Source organism: Tauraco erythrolophus, chromosome 1 (assembly GCF_009769465.1).
Source record: "Tauraco erythrolophus isolate bTauEry1 chromosome 1, bTauEry1.pri, whole genome shotgun sequence".
Classification (NCBI taxonomy): domain Eukaryota; kingdom Metazoa; phylum Chordata; class Aves; order Musophagiformes; family Musophagidae; genus Tauraco; species Tauraco erythrolophus.
In genome coordinates, this window is record NC_141465.1 from 135501434 (window position 1) to 135519214 (window position 17781).

General features: G+C 51.8%; 2 protein-coding genes and 3 non-coding genes across 5 annotated transcripts; 1 reads left to right on the forward strand and 4 right to left on the reverse strand.

Moving 5' to 3' along the window:
* The first annotated feature begins 2852 nt into the window (after nucleotides 1-2852).
* On the forward strand, nucleotides 2853-4834 carry SERPINH1 (serpin family H member 1). Its single transcript, XM_009992507.2, has 4 exons — nucleotides 2853-3435; nucleotides 3632-3730; nucleotides 4132-4364; nucleotides 4532-4834. The coding sequence occupies exons 1-4, from the start codon at nucleotides 2853-2855 to the stop codon at nucleotides 4832-4834; spliced, it is 1218 nt and encodes a 405-aa protein (XP_009990809.1).
* Nucleotides 4835-10858: 6024 nt separating this feature from the next.
* On the reverse strand, nucleotides 10859-17478 carry RPS3 (ribosomal protein S3). Its single transcript, XM_086615125.1, has 7 exons — nucleotides 17415-17478; nucleotides 16464-16594; nucleotides 15871-15964; nucleotides 14875-14969; nucleotides 13726-13913; nucleotides 11891-12087; nucleotides 10859-10927 (listed from the first exon to the last, which is right to left on the reverse strand). The coding sequence occupies exons 1-6, from the start codon at nucleotides 17442-17444 to the stop codon at nucleotides 11894-11896; spliced, it is 732 nt and encodes a 243-aa protein (XP_086471251.1). The 5' UTR covers nucleotides 17445-17478; the 3' UTR covers nucleotides 10859-10927; nucleotides 11891-11893.
* Nucleotides 11541-11678, reverse strand: LOC147529496 (small nucleolar RNA SNORD15). The gene has a single exon (XR_015222678.1). It is a non-coding gene; the product is annotated as a small nucleolar RNA SNORD15 (small nucleolar RNA).
* Nucleotides 12813-12960, reverse strand: LOC147529497 (small nucleolar RNA SNORD15). The gene has a single exon (XR_015222676.1). It is a non-coding gene; the product is annotated as a small nucleolar RNA SNORD15 (small nucleolar RNA).
* Nucleotides 14263-14409, reverse strand: LOC147529498 (small nucleolar RNA SNORD15). The gene has a single exon (XR_015222677.1). It is a non-coding gene; the product is annotated as a small nucleolar RNA SNORD15 (small nucleolar RNA).
* Nucleotides 17479-17781: the final 303 nt, after the last annotated feature.

Here is a 17781-nt window from a genome sequence, read left to right on the forward strand (position 1 = left end):
CCAGGAGGGTGGTTTTTTTTTTTTTTTTTGAGAGAGCTTTTTCCCAACTTTCCAGAAGTTTCGCCCCGGCCCCTTATATACCCCCTCCGCGGGACGGGGACGTGTACAGGGGAACGGAGCGAAGGAGCGTCCCGGCCCCGCCGCAGGTAATGGGGGGGGGGGGACGGGGACGGACATGGGGGGGGCCGGGGCTGCCCGGCCTTAGCCAGGCAGCTGAGATTGCAGCAGGCTGGGTGTTATTTTGGGGTCCTGCATGCTCCTGGCTGGCCCCATCGAGCAGGGAAATTGGGAATGGGGGGGGTATTGCATGGGGGGAAGGGGGGAGTTGCATGGGGGGAAGAGGGGAGTTGCATGGGGAGGGGGGGAGTTGCACGGGGAGGGGGCTTGCACGGGGGTAGGTTGTTTTGGGGTGATGCTGGGGTTGGGGGATATGTGTAGGGAACAGACAGCCCCGACAAGCTGGCTCTTTTTTTTTGGAGAGAAAATGTGAAATGATTCCCCCCACCCCGCACCTACACCCCTCCGGTTCGCTAGAGACAGTCGCAGCCAAGCTGCACCCCCCCCGGTTTTGCACCCAGGAGAAGCTTTCGGGGGGTGAAGAAAGAGAAGAAAGGGATAAGGGAAGCACCAGTTCGGGCCAAGCGGTCCTGGACATGCCTTGGCTGGGGAAAGCCTCCAGCCCCTGCTCCTGCCGAGCCTGGGAGCCTGTGGGACCTTGGGCACCAGCCCAGCGCAGGAGGGAGAGCTCTTGCTACCTCCTCCCTGCGATAAGACTGCCTAACTCTGCCCTTCCGCCTGCCTTCGAGTGGCCCATCCCTCCACCCACATGGAGATGGCCTTCTCCTTTCATCCCTCCATCCCGCGGCTTTGTCTGGGTGATGGGGAGAAACGCCGGCGGCGAAGGGTTGCGTGGGCTGGAGAGGGTGAATGTCTCTGGCTGGCTGCGGTGGGGGATGGCACCTCCAAATCCTGCCAGGAGAGATGGTCCCTGACAGCTCCCGAGGAGGTCTGCGGGATGCCACGTTGGCGCTGGGCGTCCCCTCGCAGGGCTGGGCTGGAGGAACGCAGGAGAGGGGACATTAGCGGCTGCGCCTTCCCCCCATATTCCCTCAATTTTCACCCTGGGCTATGGATTCACCGCTAATCTCGGCCGTAATCCAAGGATGGGTGATATTTCTCCATCTCACCGCCGCGGGACGCGTCCCTCACCGCAGCCCAGGGTGCCCGGCCAGCTTTCTCGGGGGTCCCAGAAGGAATTAACCTTTTTTTAGGCTGAGGATGGAAGCGGCGCGGGCCGCCCGTTGCTCGCAAGAGAACTGCTCCTTGTGTCTGTTTTCTTTCAGAATGAAAAAAGGCAAATGCTGACCTCACTCTGAAACAGTTCCAAGGTATCTTTAGAAATAAAAGGGAAGAAAAAAGAAAAAAAAAAAAAGAAAAAAACCTCAAATTTTTAAACGCTTGTGCTGTCCGCACCTTAAAAACGCATCAAGGGCAGTTTTGAGCCTGTTGCATCAATCTTTGCTCTTCGGGATGGCTCTTCCTTTCAACGGAAGCCTCGCTCCCAAAAAGGATTTTCGGCTGGAAATTGCCTCCCTCCCTTGAGGCTACGTAATTCCCACTCTGGCAGAGGGTCCCTGGTGCAACTGCGCACTCGCTTTGCTCCAGCTCGGTGCATGTTTCCTTCCATATGTAATCCCAGCAGGCCCTTCGCTTCCTGCTCCGTTGGCTTTAACCCTCGAGCTGCCCCATCGCAGCCTTTTCTTGGTTCCGCGTGCGAGGAGCACCCTCCGAGGCTGGCCAGGAGCAGGGTGGGAGGAGAGGACCGAGGAACGAAACTTCAGGGTAGCTTGTCGAGGGGAAAAGTTCTTCCTGTTGCTTAAATTCCACCTTCCGCCCAAAATCTGCCGTCGGGAAGGTTTGCTGTGAGCGGCGTGAAGTTAGGAGGGAGGGAAGGTCTGGGGACAGGCGGGATGAGCTCCAAAAAAACGTTCAGGCATGGCGTTTAGGAATGGTCAGTCTGCAAATTTAGGGAAGCTGGTCGCTCAGAGCCCTCACTGGGGATGGGTGCACCTACATCGTGGTGAGATGCATCTACCTAATGCATGAATATATTGGGAAGGGGCTCTGCTGGGGGAAAGGAGGGGTCCACCACCTTCCTCTGCCCTGGTACCTCCCTGGCAGGGCTGTACAGGCAAAATTAAGTCAGACAGAGCTGACCAGACAGCTTTGGATCTTCTCAAGGGACCCCTCTGACTTGGCTTGGTGGAAGCTCATGTGCTCCATCTAGTGTCTAGAGAGCTGAGCGTTTGGGTACCAAGCTGGGGTCCCCAGAGAGGACCATCCCTGCCGTACACTGACCAGGATAGCCCCTGGATCAAGCCCCTGGATGGATGGGCAGCACTGTGCTACGTGGGCAGCAGAAACATCCCGCTTTTAGCTTTTCCTGACCAGGGCAGAGGTTTGACCTGCTGCTCTGGGGGACAGAAACCTCTGTTGCTTCCATTCCCCGGCCCTTCCTTAAATCCTGTACCATACATGAACGTACAGGAACGTAGTAAAATTGCTTAAAAAGGAAGTTTTCATTCCAAATGCACAGGCTCTGCATGCCGGAGTGCAGCCTGGACTCTTGAAGATTAATTGTTGCTCAAGGGAAAGCCCAGCGTGGACTTGGGCTCGTGGTACCCCAGGTGGAGCGTTGATGCAGATGCTCTGGCTGTCACTGGAGCCTAGGAGTGGATTTCACTGGAAGAGCCCCTGGGGTCTCTGAATGCCCCAGGGAGGGCTTGAATCATGCTGATGGTCACCTCTTCTTGCCCAGCAGGTCCTCGGAGGTGTTGGGTGCTGCCGAAACCATGTGGATTATTCTGGTGCTCACTCTCTGCGGCCTGGCCGCGGCCGTGCCCTCGGAGGACAGGAAGCTGAGCGACAAGGCAACGACGCTGGCTGACCGCAGCACGACGCTGGCCTTCAACCTCTACCACGCCATGGCGAAAGACAAGAACATGGAGAACATCCTGCTGTCCCCCGTGGTCGTGGCCTCTTCCCTCGGCCTCGTGTCCCTTGGGGGCAAGGCCACGACCGCCTCCCAAGCCAAGGCGGTGCTCAGCGCAGACAAACTGAACGATGAGTACGTGCACAGCGGGTTGTCCGAGCTCCTGAACGAGGTCAGCAACAGCACGGCCCGCAACGTCACCTGGAAGATCGGCAACCGCTTGTACGGCCCTGCCTCCATCAACTTCGCCGATGACTTTGTGAAGAACAGCAAGAAGCACTACAACTACGAGCACTCCAAGATCAACTTCCGAGACAAGAGGAGCGCCCTGAAATCCATTAACGAGTGGGCAGCCCAGACCACGGATGGGAAACTCCCAGAGGTCACGAAAGATGTTGAGAAAACTGATGGGGCCCTCATTGTCAATGCCATGTTCTTCAAGCGTAAGTTCTACCTTCAGTTCTTGATAGAAGTGACCCCAAACCTAGCCTGAGCCAACACACAGCAGCCCATATGGGAAGCTGAACAAATCCTAGGTCTGCTGGAGTTGTGCTCCATTGCAGAGCGAGTAGTTGGGAATTCTGCATGAAATTCCTACCCATTCCCTTTCCTTACAAGCCCAATTTCTCTCTCCTGTAGCTCACTGGGATGAGAAGTTCCATCATAAGATGGTGGACAACCGTGGCTTCATGGTGACCCGTTCCTACACCGTGGGAGTTCCCATGATGCATCGCACAGGTAAGTTGCAAACCCCCCACTCCATGTCAAGACCAACTGGAGTTATGCTCACTGGTGCTCCGCTACCCAGGTTTCCACCAACTGCTTCCAGGATTGTTTTGCCTCCTGGAGAGCGAGAAGAAAGCAGGGTGTGCTTGTTCTGCTGCCTCAGTCTCTGTGAGCAGAGAGAATCCATGTTTACTGTTGGGTGCTTGGCTGTCGGGAATAAATCCTCGCTCATGGCACAAACGAGAGCCGCAGTTTGGAGTTGTCAACTCCAATAATGCTGGGCCAGTTCCCAAAACAGCGTTCGGACTCACCTCCCTTGCTGGTCAGGGAAAGTCCAGGGTGAATTCGCAACAAGGTTGTGGGTAGCTTTGCCTCTGCCCTGCATCTCACCGTGTCCTGCTTCTGATTTCAAGGTCTCTACAATTACTATGATGATGAGACAGAGAAGCTCCAGGTGGTAGAGATGCCACTTGCTCACAAGCTCTCCAGCATGATCTTTATCATGCCAAACCACGTGGAGCCTCTGGAGAGGGTTGAGAAACTGCTGAACAGGGAGCAGCTGAAGACCTGGGCTGGCAAGATGAAGAAGAGATCGGTGGCCATCTCACTACCTAAAGTCATCCTGGAAGTCAGCCATGACCTTCAGGTAAAGGAGGTCCTTAAAGAAAACAGTTGGGCCTTCCAGGCCCTTGGGGTGGGAGAGAAGATAGTGGGATGATGGGTTTTCTGTCCCTGCCATCCTTTTTCAAGTGGCTGGAAACAATTGCACCGTGTCATCTCTGGGAGGGTTGCTGACCTCTTTCCTCCTCCTAGAAACACTTGGCTGATCTGGGCCTGACAGAAGCCATTGACAAAACCAAGGCTGACCTGTCAAAGATCTCTGGCAAGAAAGACCTTTACCTCTCCAACGTCTTCCACGCCGCTGCTCTTGAATGGGACACGGAAGGGAACCCCTACGACGCTGACATCTACGGCCGAGAGGAGATGAGGAACCCCAAGCTCTTCTATGCTGACCACCCCTTCATCTTCATGATCAAGGACAGTAAAACCAATTCCATTCTCTTCATCGGCAGGCTCGTGCGGCCCAAAGGGGACAAGATGCGTGATGAGTTGTAGTTGGGTGGTTCTTCTCCCCAGAGCTTTGGTTTGTGTGTTTTTTAGTGGGGGATTTCAAAAAAGGGGAAACACTATTTTGTATCCTTCTCGAACTATGGGTGCTATTCAGACCAGGGTGCATTGTGATGAGAAACCAGCATACACTTTACCTCACCCCAAAATACTCGTTGCACAAACCCACCTCCAGAGAGGAACGGGGGAGCCTGACGTGAGAGGGTCACCAGGAGTGGAAAGGAACTGGCACGCACTGCCTCAGCTACTGGCATCCTCAGCTGAGATGTTCTGGCTGATGTCTAGCTCCAACCTGCACTAGAGTTAAGCCTCCTGCTAAGTACCTTGCTGCTACCATCAGCCCTGCAAAGGCACAACGCCTCCACCCTTCCATCTCAAACGCTTCTGCACCTTTAGCTCTGCCACTTCATTCTTCTCTCCCTTTGATGCCACGCGGCACCGCACCGGAGCTGCTCCGGTTGCTTTGCATGTATTCCTGGCTTCTCCTCTATCTTCAGTGGTAAATAACAGAGCACAAAGGACCAGTTCAGTGGTCCAGCCCCTTCGATGGCCCTGGGAGCAGAGCAGAGCTGTGACAGCATGTAAGAACGGAGATTTTACGGAGTTTTGCCCTTCTGTCCTGCCTAACCCTGCTCTGGATGACTGTTGATGCTTCAAGCGCAGCAGGTCATCTGCTCCTGAGCTGGAACACTCCCTGCAAAGCCAAGTGCAGCTCTTGACACTTCTGAGAGAGTTGGCTTAGGGCTGTGAGTAGAGAGGCCAAAGAGCAGCTGGGTTTCTAGAAAGATAAACCTGAGGTCCCTTCAGTCCTCTCGTGAGACAGAAATGGCTGTGCTCCACCCTTCTGGGGATCAGGAAGGTGGCTCTTGGGCCAACATCTGGAGTTAAACATCCTGTACCAGAGGAACTCCAGTTCTGGTGCTTCTGCATCAGCACATAGGGCTGGGAAAGAGACAGCACTGTGAAGGTCCTCCCAGTTGTGACCAGGGCTGGTTGCCATCAGCTCCCGTAGCGGGCCGAGGGACTCCTGCCAGCTTCTCACGGGGAGGTGGGCCAAGTTCACTTCCACCTCCTTGTTTAAGTACAAAGCTTTAGAGCTGCCTGAATGACTTCCTAATGACCTTGAGCTTTTCTGAAGCTCCTCTCCTCCATACTTTAGCTCCCTGTTGGCTGACCTGGATAAGGGCACACTGAAAACCAAACGTATTTATGGTGACACTGGTATTTCTGTCTGCTAACGAGCAAGTGTGACAGCCTACTCCAGCCTAGACTTGGAGGCTCTTCCCATCTTCTTCTCTTTAAGGGATACCATCAGGTTAATACTATTTAGAGTAACTGGTACGATCCCACGAGCACCGAAGCACGCGTCAGGTGAGCCTTGCTACGCGCCGAGGGACATCGCCAAGCAAGTCCTGGCCAGCCTATGGAAATTCGGGAGATGTTTGCATCGCGATCCACGTGCCAGTTACCTCACACCAGCACGGGCAGCGCCTGCGCTGCATTCCCTTGTTTCCGTTTCCCTGCCAACGCTCGCTGCCAGGTTGCTACGTAGAAGCCCAGTACTGCATTTTTTTTTTTTCTCCAGACCATACACAGGACTATTTCCACTTATTTATTTACAACTACAAAGTCTCTTACTAGGGGTTTCCTACAGGCAAAAGTACAGGTTACACAGTTGGAGAAAAGCTCCTCTACCCTAATTCCTATCCAAGCCAGCCAGAACGGGAGCTTCTTGTCCTTAAGCCTCTCTTCCCAGATCATGTTCCCAGGTGCTTTCCCCGCTGCGCTGGGAGGTAGGAGGACACCCCCAAGGATGTGCCCAGACACCCAGGAAGCCTAAAGCCCGGTGTGTGTGCCAGACATCAGCCGGTGAACCAGCGCACTGAAACCCACACGCTGTAGAACGTTCTGGAGGATGGGGTGGGGTGGGGTGGGAGTAAAAAGGGTGGGTGAGGCAAGAACACACTGTGGGATATTGGGAATAATTTGCATCGTGTGGATGCAGGCGTCTGATGGCTTTTGTTGTCTGTTCTTGTACCGCACAATGACAGTTGTTGTGTTATTTTGCAATAAAACTTTTTCAATGAACCTCTGGCAGCCACAGTCACTCGTGGGGTTTGCGTGGAGGCAAAATATTCTTAAAAGAGCTTAGAGAGGTTCCTGGCCATCCTTAAATCCAGCACAGCTTTCTTAATCTGGTAATTACGGACAAAAATTACACTTAATACACAAGAGATTAATTTATATGACACGTCTGTCATGGGAAAGGAGCACTATTAGCAGGTTGGCTTTGCACAGAATCAAAGAATGGTTTGAGAAGGGACCTTGAAGATATTCTAGTTCCAACCCCCCTGCCATGGGCAGGGACACCCTCCACTACACCAGGTTGCCCAAAGCCTCATCCAACCTGGCCTGGAACACTTCCAGGGATGGGGCAGCCACAACTTCTCTGGGCAACCTGTACCAGTGCCTCACCACCCTCAGAGGGAAGAATTTCTTCCTTAGATCCCATCTAAATCTCCCCTCTTCCAGTTTAAAGCCATTGCCCCGTGTCCTGTCACTACACACCCTTGTCCAAAGCCCTTCTCCAGCTTTCCTGTAGCCCCTTTACGTACTCAAAGGCTGCTGGAAGGTCTCCCCGGAGCCTTCTCTTCTCCAGGCTGAACAGCCCCAACTCTCTCAGCCTGTCTCCAGAGCAGAGGTGCTCCAGCCCTCGGACTATCTTCACGGCCTCCTCTGGACCCACTCTAACAGGTCCACTTCGACATTTTCTCCTGAAACTGCAAGTATCCAGCATCTTTAATGTTTCAAAGGCAAAGGACCTGCTGCCCTGCCCTGTCGTTTAACAAGGCAGCAAGTGGCTGCTAAAATATGGCAGCGTAAGAAGAAGAAGTGAGCTGTTAGCTCCAGGAACCAGCCTTCCTGACCCTACAACCCAAAGCTTCTCCAGGTGGGATCCAATGGAGGGAAAGAGGAAAAAGAACTGCACCATTGCCGTGACCATACAGCTAAATATGCCTTCCACAGCTGGAAAATCCAGCAGTGTCAGACCCTGCTGGCCCATGTCCTTCCACTGCTGGAAAGGGATAAACCTGCTGTCCATTCAAGCCTGTCACCTTCTGCCACTTAGACACAAGGCAAACTAAAGTGCCAGACATCTCCCCTTTTCCCTGTGCCAAAACACCATGCCTGGGACGGGGCAGGCACATGCATCCTGGAGAGGGACTTTGGACAAGGGTGTGTAGTGACAGGACACGGGGCAATGGCTTTAAACTGGAAGAGGGGAGATTTCGATGGGATCTAAGGAAGAAATTCTTCCCTCTGAGGGTGGTGAGGCTCTGGAAGACGTTTCCCAGAGAAGCTGTGTCTGCCCCATCCCTGGAAGTGTTCAAGGCCAGGTTGGATGGGGCTTTGGGCAACGTGGTGTAGTAGAAGGTGTCCCTGCCCATGGCAGGGGAGTTAGAACTAGATGATCTTTGAGGTCCCTTCCAACCCAAACCATTCCATGATTGTATGATCCGTGTGAAGCTCATCACAGAGTGAATAGGCACCAGCTGCTTGCCGGATCAGAGCCTGTCACTGCACAAAATTACGGAAGCCATCTCCATCACCAGCTCTCACAGCCCAGGAACACCATCGACCTGCAACAACAATAGCGCAAGTAAGTGAAAAGCTTCCCAGAGCTCCTGAGCTCATCCCACCCCCAACTTGTCTTGGAAGCAGCTTTAAACACTCGTGTCACTCACCCTGGGGAAGATGGCACCCTCAAGACACTGGGAAGTCAACGAGCACCCTACCTCTCCTTTAGCGGCTCATGGTGGTGGTACACTCCAACCAGCGCGTGCTAGAAAGGTCTCGAGTTCACACACCTTGAGCATTATGGGATAATCACAGAATGGCTTGAGTTGGAAGGGACCTTTAAAGGTCATTTAGTCCGACCTCTCCCTGCAATGAGCAGGGATATCATCTAGATCAGGCTGCTCAGAGCCCCGTTCAACCTGACCTTGAACACTTCCAGGGATCGGGCATCATCTACCAGCTCTCTGAGCAACCTGTGCCAGTGCTTCATCACCCTCATCTTAAAAAAATTCCTTTTATCTAGTCTAAATCTAAGCTCTTTCAGTTTAAAGCCATTACCCCATGTCCTACCACTACAGGTCCTACTAAAAAGTCTGTCCCCATCTTTCTCACAAGCCCCCTTCAAGTACTGGAAGGCCACAATAAGGTCAACCCAGAGCCTCCTCTTCTCCAAGCTGGACAACTCCCAACTCTCTCAGCTTTTCCCCATAGCAGAGGCACTCCAGCCCTCTGATCATTTCTGCGGCCTCCTCTGGACCTGCTCCATGTCTTTCCTGTGCTGAGGACTCCAGAGCTGGACACAGTACTGCAGGTGGAGTCTCACCAGAGTGGTAATCCTTGATGTTGTCCTCAGCTTCTCACAGCATGGTGGACCTGGCAAGAAAAGAGGTCCAGCAATACCACTCGAACACACACATCTCGATCTTGCACACAAGCAACTAAACATCTCTTGATTCTCCCAGTGATCAGGCTGATGGACCATGCTGGAGGGCTTTAAACCAGAAAGAAACGGAGCCATCTCCAGAAAAGCCAGCCCTCACCGGAGGAATTTCTAGCTGACCATCATCTAGCATAGTGGGACATTTAGGAATTTAGATACAACGTGCGTGGTCTTGCACTATGTGTCACTTCTCCTGCTTCAGGCTTTCCAGCTTTCACACATTTCCTGCTCCTATCAAGTGACAAAGCTGGTCTGTCACTTTTTTCCCCCTGGATTTTTTTCTCAAATCCAAATTTGTATTTAAAAAAAAAATTTATGCTGGTATCACTTACTCTTAACACTCAACACGTAACACCTTTTTTAGAAAGCTTTCCACCGAAAGATGTGCACAGAAACCTGAAATCAAACTCATCTTCTTGACACCCCGAGAAGACACATCTGTTTCCGACAGGCTTAACCAGCTTCCCCAGTCAGCTCCCTGCCAGGCCAGTTTCCAGGAGGCTGCCAGAGAAGCTGGGAACACGAAGGCTGAGGCTCACACATCCACACACGCTGCCAGACAGACCAGTTCCTGACATCCTCAGTTTGAAATCCCAGTTCCTAAGCTGCCAGTCTAGCTCCTGTAGAGAAGCCTCCTGAAAATGGAAATCCCAATGGAAAAGCTATTCCCCAGCAACGGATTTTCCAGATTTGTACAATTTTTGTTAATACAACAAACAGATTCTGAAGTTTTCCAAGTCTGAGTGAAGCAAAGCTTTGATCCTGTGCACAACGTGACCTGATGATGTGCCTAAGTCTCTTCCCATTCCTGAACTGGACTTTGAAAGGACTGTCTGGTCAAGCCTCAAACAAAGGTGAGTTTTTTCCCCAATTGCTTAAATCCATTTCCATCTCAAAGCTTAGGACAGGAGGGTTGAAATCCAGAGTGTGTACTTTTTTTTCCCCCTCAACTGATGTGTAAACACCTACTCAGAAGTTTGTCTCACCCCGTGTCTCCACGAAGGCTGCCTGATCCTATCAGGAGCTATATTGTTCCTATATGGTCTACAGCCCTGAAAGTCAGAGTGAACGTACTTTTAGTGACAAAGGAAATCGAAATAGAGGTGAAAAAAGCATTTTAGTAGAATATAGTCAATACTTCAGTTGAAGCCAAAAAAGTATAAACTACTACAACTGCTTTGCACATTGCTGAAAAAACTCCCCCTTCTGGAAACCTCAGAGAAAGGGACTGGTGTGTAAGCAAAGAGTTACCAGTACTATTCCAGTTCATGGAGTGTCGTTCATGACCCTCTAAGTACCAGATTGCTGCTCCAGCTCTGCCTGGAAATCAGCGTTTTATCTCCACTTGGTTTAGATCAGGATCTGGTAAGTTTACTCCAAAAGGGTAACGCAAGCTGGAAGAAACGCAGCAGAATTCCTTCCATACTGAAGGGAGGAGCAAGGCTTTCCTGGAATACATCTTGGAAAAAAAAAAAAAGCACCTCCACAAACACTGTCTTTTGTGATTTTATTAAGAGATGTTTTCAGGACAGTCAAGCTTCTGGTCGCAGATGTTACAAACCCTACAAGGAAAAACAAAATACGGAGTGAGATGGTGGCAAACCATTTCCCCGTAATTATTCTCCTACCCAAAACACTGGACAAACAAACAGACTCCAAGATTTCATCTCTCACATCCCCCCTTTTCCCCACAGGAGCAGACTCTGGTAGCCAGATTCCCTTGTTCCACTGCAGCCCTGCAAACCCCCTGAACTCTCCCTGTTCACACAAGGCCAGCTTCAGTCGGAGACCACCATGGCCTGGCTTCCACCAGCAGCTAAGGAAGTCTTCTGGGAGAGGCCTTTGGGGCCTCCTGCTGTTCTATCTGCAGAAAGCCAGTAAATCTTTTAAAAGCACCAAGTTGCACATTTTTACTGGGAACAACCCAGAGCAAGGCTCAGACAATGTCAAGCTATCAATTTGTCTTAGAAGCTACTGATTCAAGGAGACAAAATTTCCAACTTTGATTATTTACTTACGGAACCAGCCCACACATTGTACTCAACGTTGTCGGCTCCTAAGTCTATCCCAAACTGGATCCCATGAGGGGAGGTTATGTGAGGAATATGTGCCCTGTGCTGTCAAATGCACCCTGGTAGCAGGTGGTGCAATGTGAAAACACCCGAGGCACTGACCCCTTCTCAGACAAATGCCTCTAAGTCACTCAAATTGTGACCCAAGGTCCCCAAATCCGTTGCTGTAGGACACAACACGGAACAGGGCACTTGGATGAGGATATTCCCTTTCAGACTCGTCATCTCATCCTCACTGAAGGGTGTGCTTCGCTGGCTTGCGGCGTGCGTTAAACCATGGCCCCCTCACCCAGAGCCACACTCTACACCCAGCCCAGCTGATCACTGCACCTGGGACAGAGCAGCAGCTTTTATTCCCAGTACTCCTGCTACGTGACAGCTTTTTTGGTGACATGCCACCTTTTCTGCATGGATCCTCACCAAAGCTACCTCCCACCGCTCGCAGGCACTTACCACTCAGGCAGTGGGAACCGGCTGAGGCATGGCTGGCTGTTCTGGTTTGCCACCTTTCTGCTCTGAAATGGGGGTGGTGGGCAAGATCTCTTCTTTGGGTTCCACAATGCTGACGTGGTCTGGCAGAGGCTTTTTGGGGCCAATCTTTCCACTTGGGTCCCAGGGTAACATAATCTTTACTTTGATGCCCAGTACTCCTGCAAAGAGTGACAGGACAACACAGACACAGAATCACAGAATGGTTTGGGTTGGAAGGACATACCCATTCAATACAAAATAGCAAGGACACATTCAGTAGAGACAAGCCCCGAGGTTACAAAATACGCTGTCTGCACCAAAAACATTCCCTGACAACACTGAAGATGCAAGCTGACCAACACAAAAGTGCTGTAGCTTAAAAATCTAATTACTGTGTATTTACATCAGCGTGTTCACCTTTATCCAACTCACTGCCTTTGCTAACTGCAGCCTGGGACTACGATGAAAACAAGCTATACAGAATCACAGAATGGTCTGGGTTGGAAGGGACCTTCAAGATCATCCAGTTCCAACCCCCCTGCCATGGGCAGGGACACCCTCCACTACACCAGGTTGCCCAAAGCCTCATCCAACCTGGCCTTGAACACTTCCAGGGATGGGGCAGCCACAGCTTCTCTGGGCAACCTGTGCCAGTGCCTCACCACCCTCAGAGGGAAAAATTTCTTCCTTATATCCAATGTAAATCTCCACTCTTTCAGTTTAAATCCATTGCCCCTTGTCCTATCACTACACACCCTTATAAAAAGTCCCTCTCCAGCTTTCCTGTAGGCCCCCTTTAAGTACTGGAAGGCTGAAATAAGATGCTAACCCTGGTTTTAAACCCTATCCCTCCTGGGATAACTCTGCTCACTTTCCTAGAAAATTGCACTGGTTTTTTGGCATCCCTTCTCAGACAAATGCCTCTAAATCATCCAATGAGGAGGACATCCTGCCCAAGGCAGCCTTAGCACGGCACCACAGAACATGGCACTGAACAGGCTGCAAGGACACAAGGACATCCCTTCTGACTCGTCATCGTATCATCACCGAAGGGAAGGTGGAGAATAGCTTTGCCTACGCTAGTATTCCTGCATCAGGTGTTCTGCAATTAAGTAACCCGAAGCCAATTAAGATGCAGAAGTCATTTGTGTTTTACCAAAGGGAAGGACAAGCGCAAGCAGGCTTGGCTGGTTTAGCTGGGAAGACTTGCCAGGACACAGATATGGGGGGAAAGTGTCCGACACTTGCTTTTTCGAGTCTTGTAGCACCCATGTTCTGTCTGTCTACCCCTGGGAGCCAAGAAAACCACAATCCAAACTACCAACAGCTCTTAAACTCAGCCAATGTTTCATTTGTTAAGTTGTTTTACTGCCAACCTCAGAGGACACCAGTGAGAGCATCTGGAAAATCTAAAGCCACATGTCTCAACTGGACAGATTCAATCCCCACCAACAGAAAGCAAATGAAACCTGGGACGACTACACAGAATTTCCTTGTCTGCTCAACACGTCTTCTCCATTTCCCATGCACATAACACAAATGCAAATAAAATTCTAGTTCAGATGTAACGTGCAAACTCCAGAGTGAGAGCTTAGTTGCAAAAGCCCAAGAAAACAACGAATCTTCAGAGTCAGAACAACTAGTCATGGCGCAACTAAACCACTCTGCAAGATCAGTGGGGCATCAAAATCACTGAGTTACCACTCCACAGGTGATATGGAAGCCTCCAACCTGCATGAGATTAGATCTTCTGGCTCTGAAGCGCTGACAGAAGGACCCACCAGAGCTGCAAAGGGATGTGCACCCCAGCCACTCACCCTGCCGGAGGAGGACGTGACGCACGGCTGTGTCGACGTAGTAATTCACCGGGTCTCCGCTGTGGATCATCAAGCCATCCACAAACTTCATGGACTTGGCACGCTGACCTCGGAGTTTGCCGGACACGACCACTTCACAGCCCTTGGCACCGCTCTCCATGATGAAGCGGAGGACGCCATAGCAGGCTCTGCAGGGAGCGAGCAGCAACAGCCGCAGCGTTACTGCTCCCGCTCTGCCGAACCCACGCGGCTCCACGGAGGCATTCCACACCGATTCCAAGCACGGACAACCACCGCTTCAACTTGGGTTTGTAAAAAGCGTTCCCAACACACACCAGTGCAACCAAAGCTCCATCAATGCTAGGCAAAGCAGCAAAAACCTTCACACCGTTTCAGCACTTCAAATCCAGCCAAAGAAAACTCTTGTGACTTGTAAGGTTGCGGGAACGGTGACAAGCACGCATTTTTTGGGACACAAAAGCAGCTCCAAGGCTGAAGGTGGCCAGCACACCCCCGACAGGAGTGCAGCTTCCCATCCCTTCTCAGACAAATGCCTCTAAATCATTCAATGATGAGAGGATGCTCTTGCTGAAGAACCACATGCAGCATCACAGAACATGATGCTGCAGAGGTACCGCAACAAGAGCCACCCACTTCTGACTCGTCATCTTATCATCACTGAAGGGATCTGAGACGCAAGGCCGCTGCCACCTAACTATAATTCAGCCAGAAAGCTTGAAATTGTGTTTCGCTCCTCCACCCAGTTATTCAGAAAGAAATAAATGCACGCTTTGCAATCTGACCTATGCTAAGACTTCGACTTTTATGTCGGAAATACATTATTCAGCAATTCAAGAATCACAGAATGGTTTGGGTTTGAAGGCACCTCAAAGATCACCTAGTTCCAACCCCCCTGCCATGGGCAGGGACACCCTTCACTACACCAGGTTACCAAAACTGTTACTAGCAAAACTGTGTACTGAGCTTCTATACATCAGAATTCTCAAAAGCATAAACTGCCCTCTCCAAACACAGCATTGCTGGGTTAAATTTTCAAACCAGTGATAAGTAGACAAGGTGGTTCTCTGGAAGGGTATTTGAATCCCACACTTCCTCGCTGTGCCATCACGTTCAACCCGCTCTACTCACCGACGCACCGCTAAACCTCCCAGAAGCTTGTACCGCAGGGACTCTGCCTGAGCGATTGCACACAGGCCTCTCGTGGCCACCTTCTCGGCATACAGCTACAAAGGAAAAGAAACCAACTCAGAAACAGAGCTGTGTTTCAAGCTACTTTTCATTTAACAGAACACAAGAGCTTCATATTACTCTACGCCCCATCCTCTACACCCAGTTCAGCTACTCCTTTCATACTGACAAGCAGAAGCTTCATCCTTGGACACTACGCTCCCGTAACTCCTTTGGTGCCCGTTCCCTCCTCCTGGCAGAGTTGAGACACACTCATGACATTCCACTGAAAGTCAGGAGACTATCAAAACATCCATGGTGGGGTCTCTAAGAGCTGCAGCTTTAAGCTGCCCCAAAACTATCACTGGAGAGAGGTATCCAGACAATCACAGCAACTTCACTTGAGACAGTTTTTACAAGCCATCAGTCACGTCAGTCTGCTTAAGTATTAAAATAAATCCTAAGAAAAGATCCGATTTTTGAAAGCTAGGAGAGTGAGGTGTATTAAATCTAACATCTCCAAGAGACCAAAGCCTGACGCTTCAGAAGAAGCGGACACTCCAAACCACACACAGGATATTCCTTGAGCTGTCAAATCATGATGTGCTCTGTGAGTCTGTGCTGTTCAGTGGGTTTAAGCATTTGCTGGAGATAATCGGTGATCTTCACCGTGTAACATGAACCAGCAACACTGGCCAAGCAGGAATAAATGTGAGCACCACCCCAGAACAGACATTTCCCCCCCGTCTCTAATTTATTTTAGAGCAAAGTACTAGTAAGGGTACCAGATTTCAACATTAAAACACTGGAAATTACTGGTGTGTCACTTTACTGTCTATTTCGTTACAGTATCATACTAAAATCTTTAGAGATTTTGAGTATGATACTGTAACGAAATAGACATAGATCTCTAACTGCACAACCCGCTTACTACTGGTTTAACTGAGACAGTTTTACCTCAACGCTTCCCTCAGGGAATCCAAACCTCTTCTGCACAACAGCCGTCAGCTCCCGGATGCGGCGACCCTTCTCACCCAGGACATTCTGAGTTCTGGAAAAAAAAGTACAGGGCAAGCGAGAAAAGTGTCTCCAGGTCTGAGCCTGTAATCATAGAATCATAGAACAGTTTGGGTTTGAAGGGACCTCAAAGATCATCCAGTTCCAACCCCCCTGCCATGGGCAGGGACACCTTCCACTACACCAGCTTGCCCAAAGTCTCATCCAACCTGGCCTTGAACACTTCCAGGGATGGGGCAGCCACAGCTTCTCCAAGCAACCTGTGCCAGTGCTTCACCACCCTCAGAGAGAAGAACTTCCTTAGATCTAATCTAAATCTCCCCTCTTTCAGCTTAAAGTCATCCCAAAGAGCTTCAAGACTAAGCATCTAACAGTTCAGGGGTTGTAACACTGCTGTATCACTAAAGATCACTTCAGGATCCCTTTCCCAAGTAGCTTCCCACAGCAATATCTACCACTTTAAGCTTCAACCTGCAGCAGCATCCCTTACAGCCTTCACAGCACCTGTGAGTCAACAGCAACATCTCAGTTACCTGGTGGCAAGTATGATAATCTCAGTCCTGGTTGGAGTGACCCGGACTTCTACTCCGGAGTATCCATCTTCAGCCAGTTCACGAGTCAGAAACTCATTCAGCTCAGCTTTGAAGATACCATCAGCGACAAACTAAAAAAAGCAAATGGACCAAGTCAAGCTCTGTTTAAGCGCCCAGCCTGAACACAAGATTTTCATGTTCTGAGTCTGGGTGCAACACATCCCTGGGACCAGCCTGCAGATAGGCAGCCTCTCCTCTCGCAGAGAGGCAGCAGCAGTGGGGAGACATAAAAGCATCTCCCCTGAAGTTCCCACAGACAGTTCACTTCTAGCAGGAGCCTACACCACCGCCTGATCCACACCTCGCCACAACCACACTGAAGGCTGAAATCACAGCTCGCTGATGTGTCTTGAAGTGGTACTTCGATTCGATATGGATTTGCGTGAAATAATTTAAGGGACCACGGGATCACATCCCTTTTCAGCCCCACAGGGCCTGCTGCTGGGGCTCCCCTTCCACCCTGACAGCGCACAAGCCCCACACCTCCCTCCCTCTCCACGACACGCACAGCCCTGCGCCCTCCCGCTCTCTCCGACTGACAGAAACAGGGAATCACTAACCCCAAACTCTTTCCACTAAAAAAAACCAGGAAAAACCAAGCAAGTCCATCAGCTTCCAGCCCGCCTCGGCCGCGCACACCCGCCCGGAGCCCCTCGCAGGGCTGCGGGGGGGGATTCACGGCGCCGTCCCCCGCCCCGCGCGCTCCCTCAGCGCGGCCTCCCGCCGCCGCCATGTTCCCCGCCGCGCCGCCGAACCGCATCCGCCGCCATCCTCCCGCATCCGCCGCCATCCCCTCGCCGCCGCCCCGCCCCGCCGCCGCCCGCAGACGCCCCCGCCGCTATGGCGGCGCCCCGCGGCCGCGGCGAGCCGGGACCCCCCGCCCTCCCTCACCTTGCGCTTCTTGGAGATCTGCACCGCCATCTTGAGCCGCGCCGCCCGGCGGAAAGGAGCGAGCAGGCCCCGGAGGAGGGGCTATATCTGCCTTCCGCCGCGCCCCATTGGGCCGGCGGGGTCACGTGGCGCGGCGGGCGGGGGCCGATGGGAAATGTAGTCTCCCCGTGGCGCTTTGCCGCCCTGTCAGGCTGCCGTCAGCGCCCACAGCCGGCATTAAAAGGGCTACAAAACCGGTACAAACGGGGACGGGAGTCGGCAGCGCCATAATTCACCGCGATCTCCTGCCCGGAGGCGCGCTCTGGTGGCAACGAGACTCTCCCCTCACAGCGCTGCCGGCGGCCGCCTCGGCCGTGAGGGGAGCGCG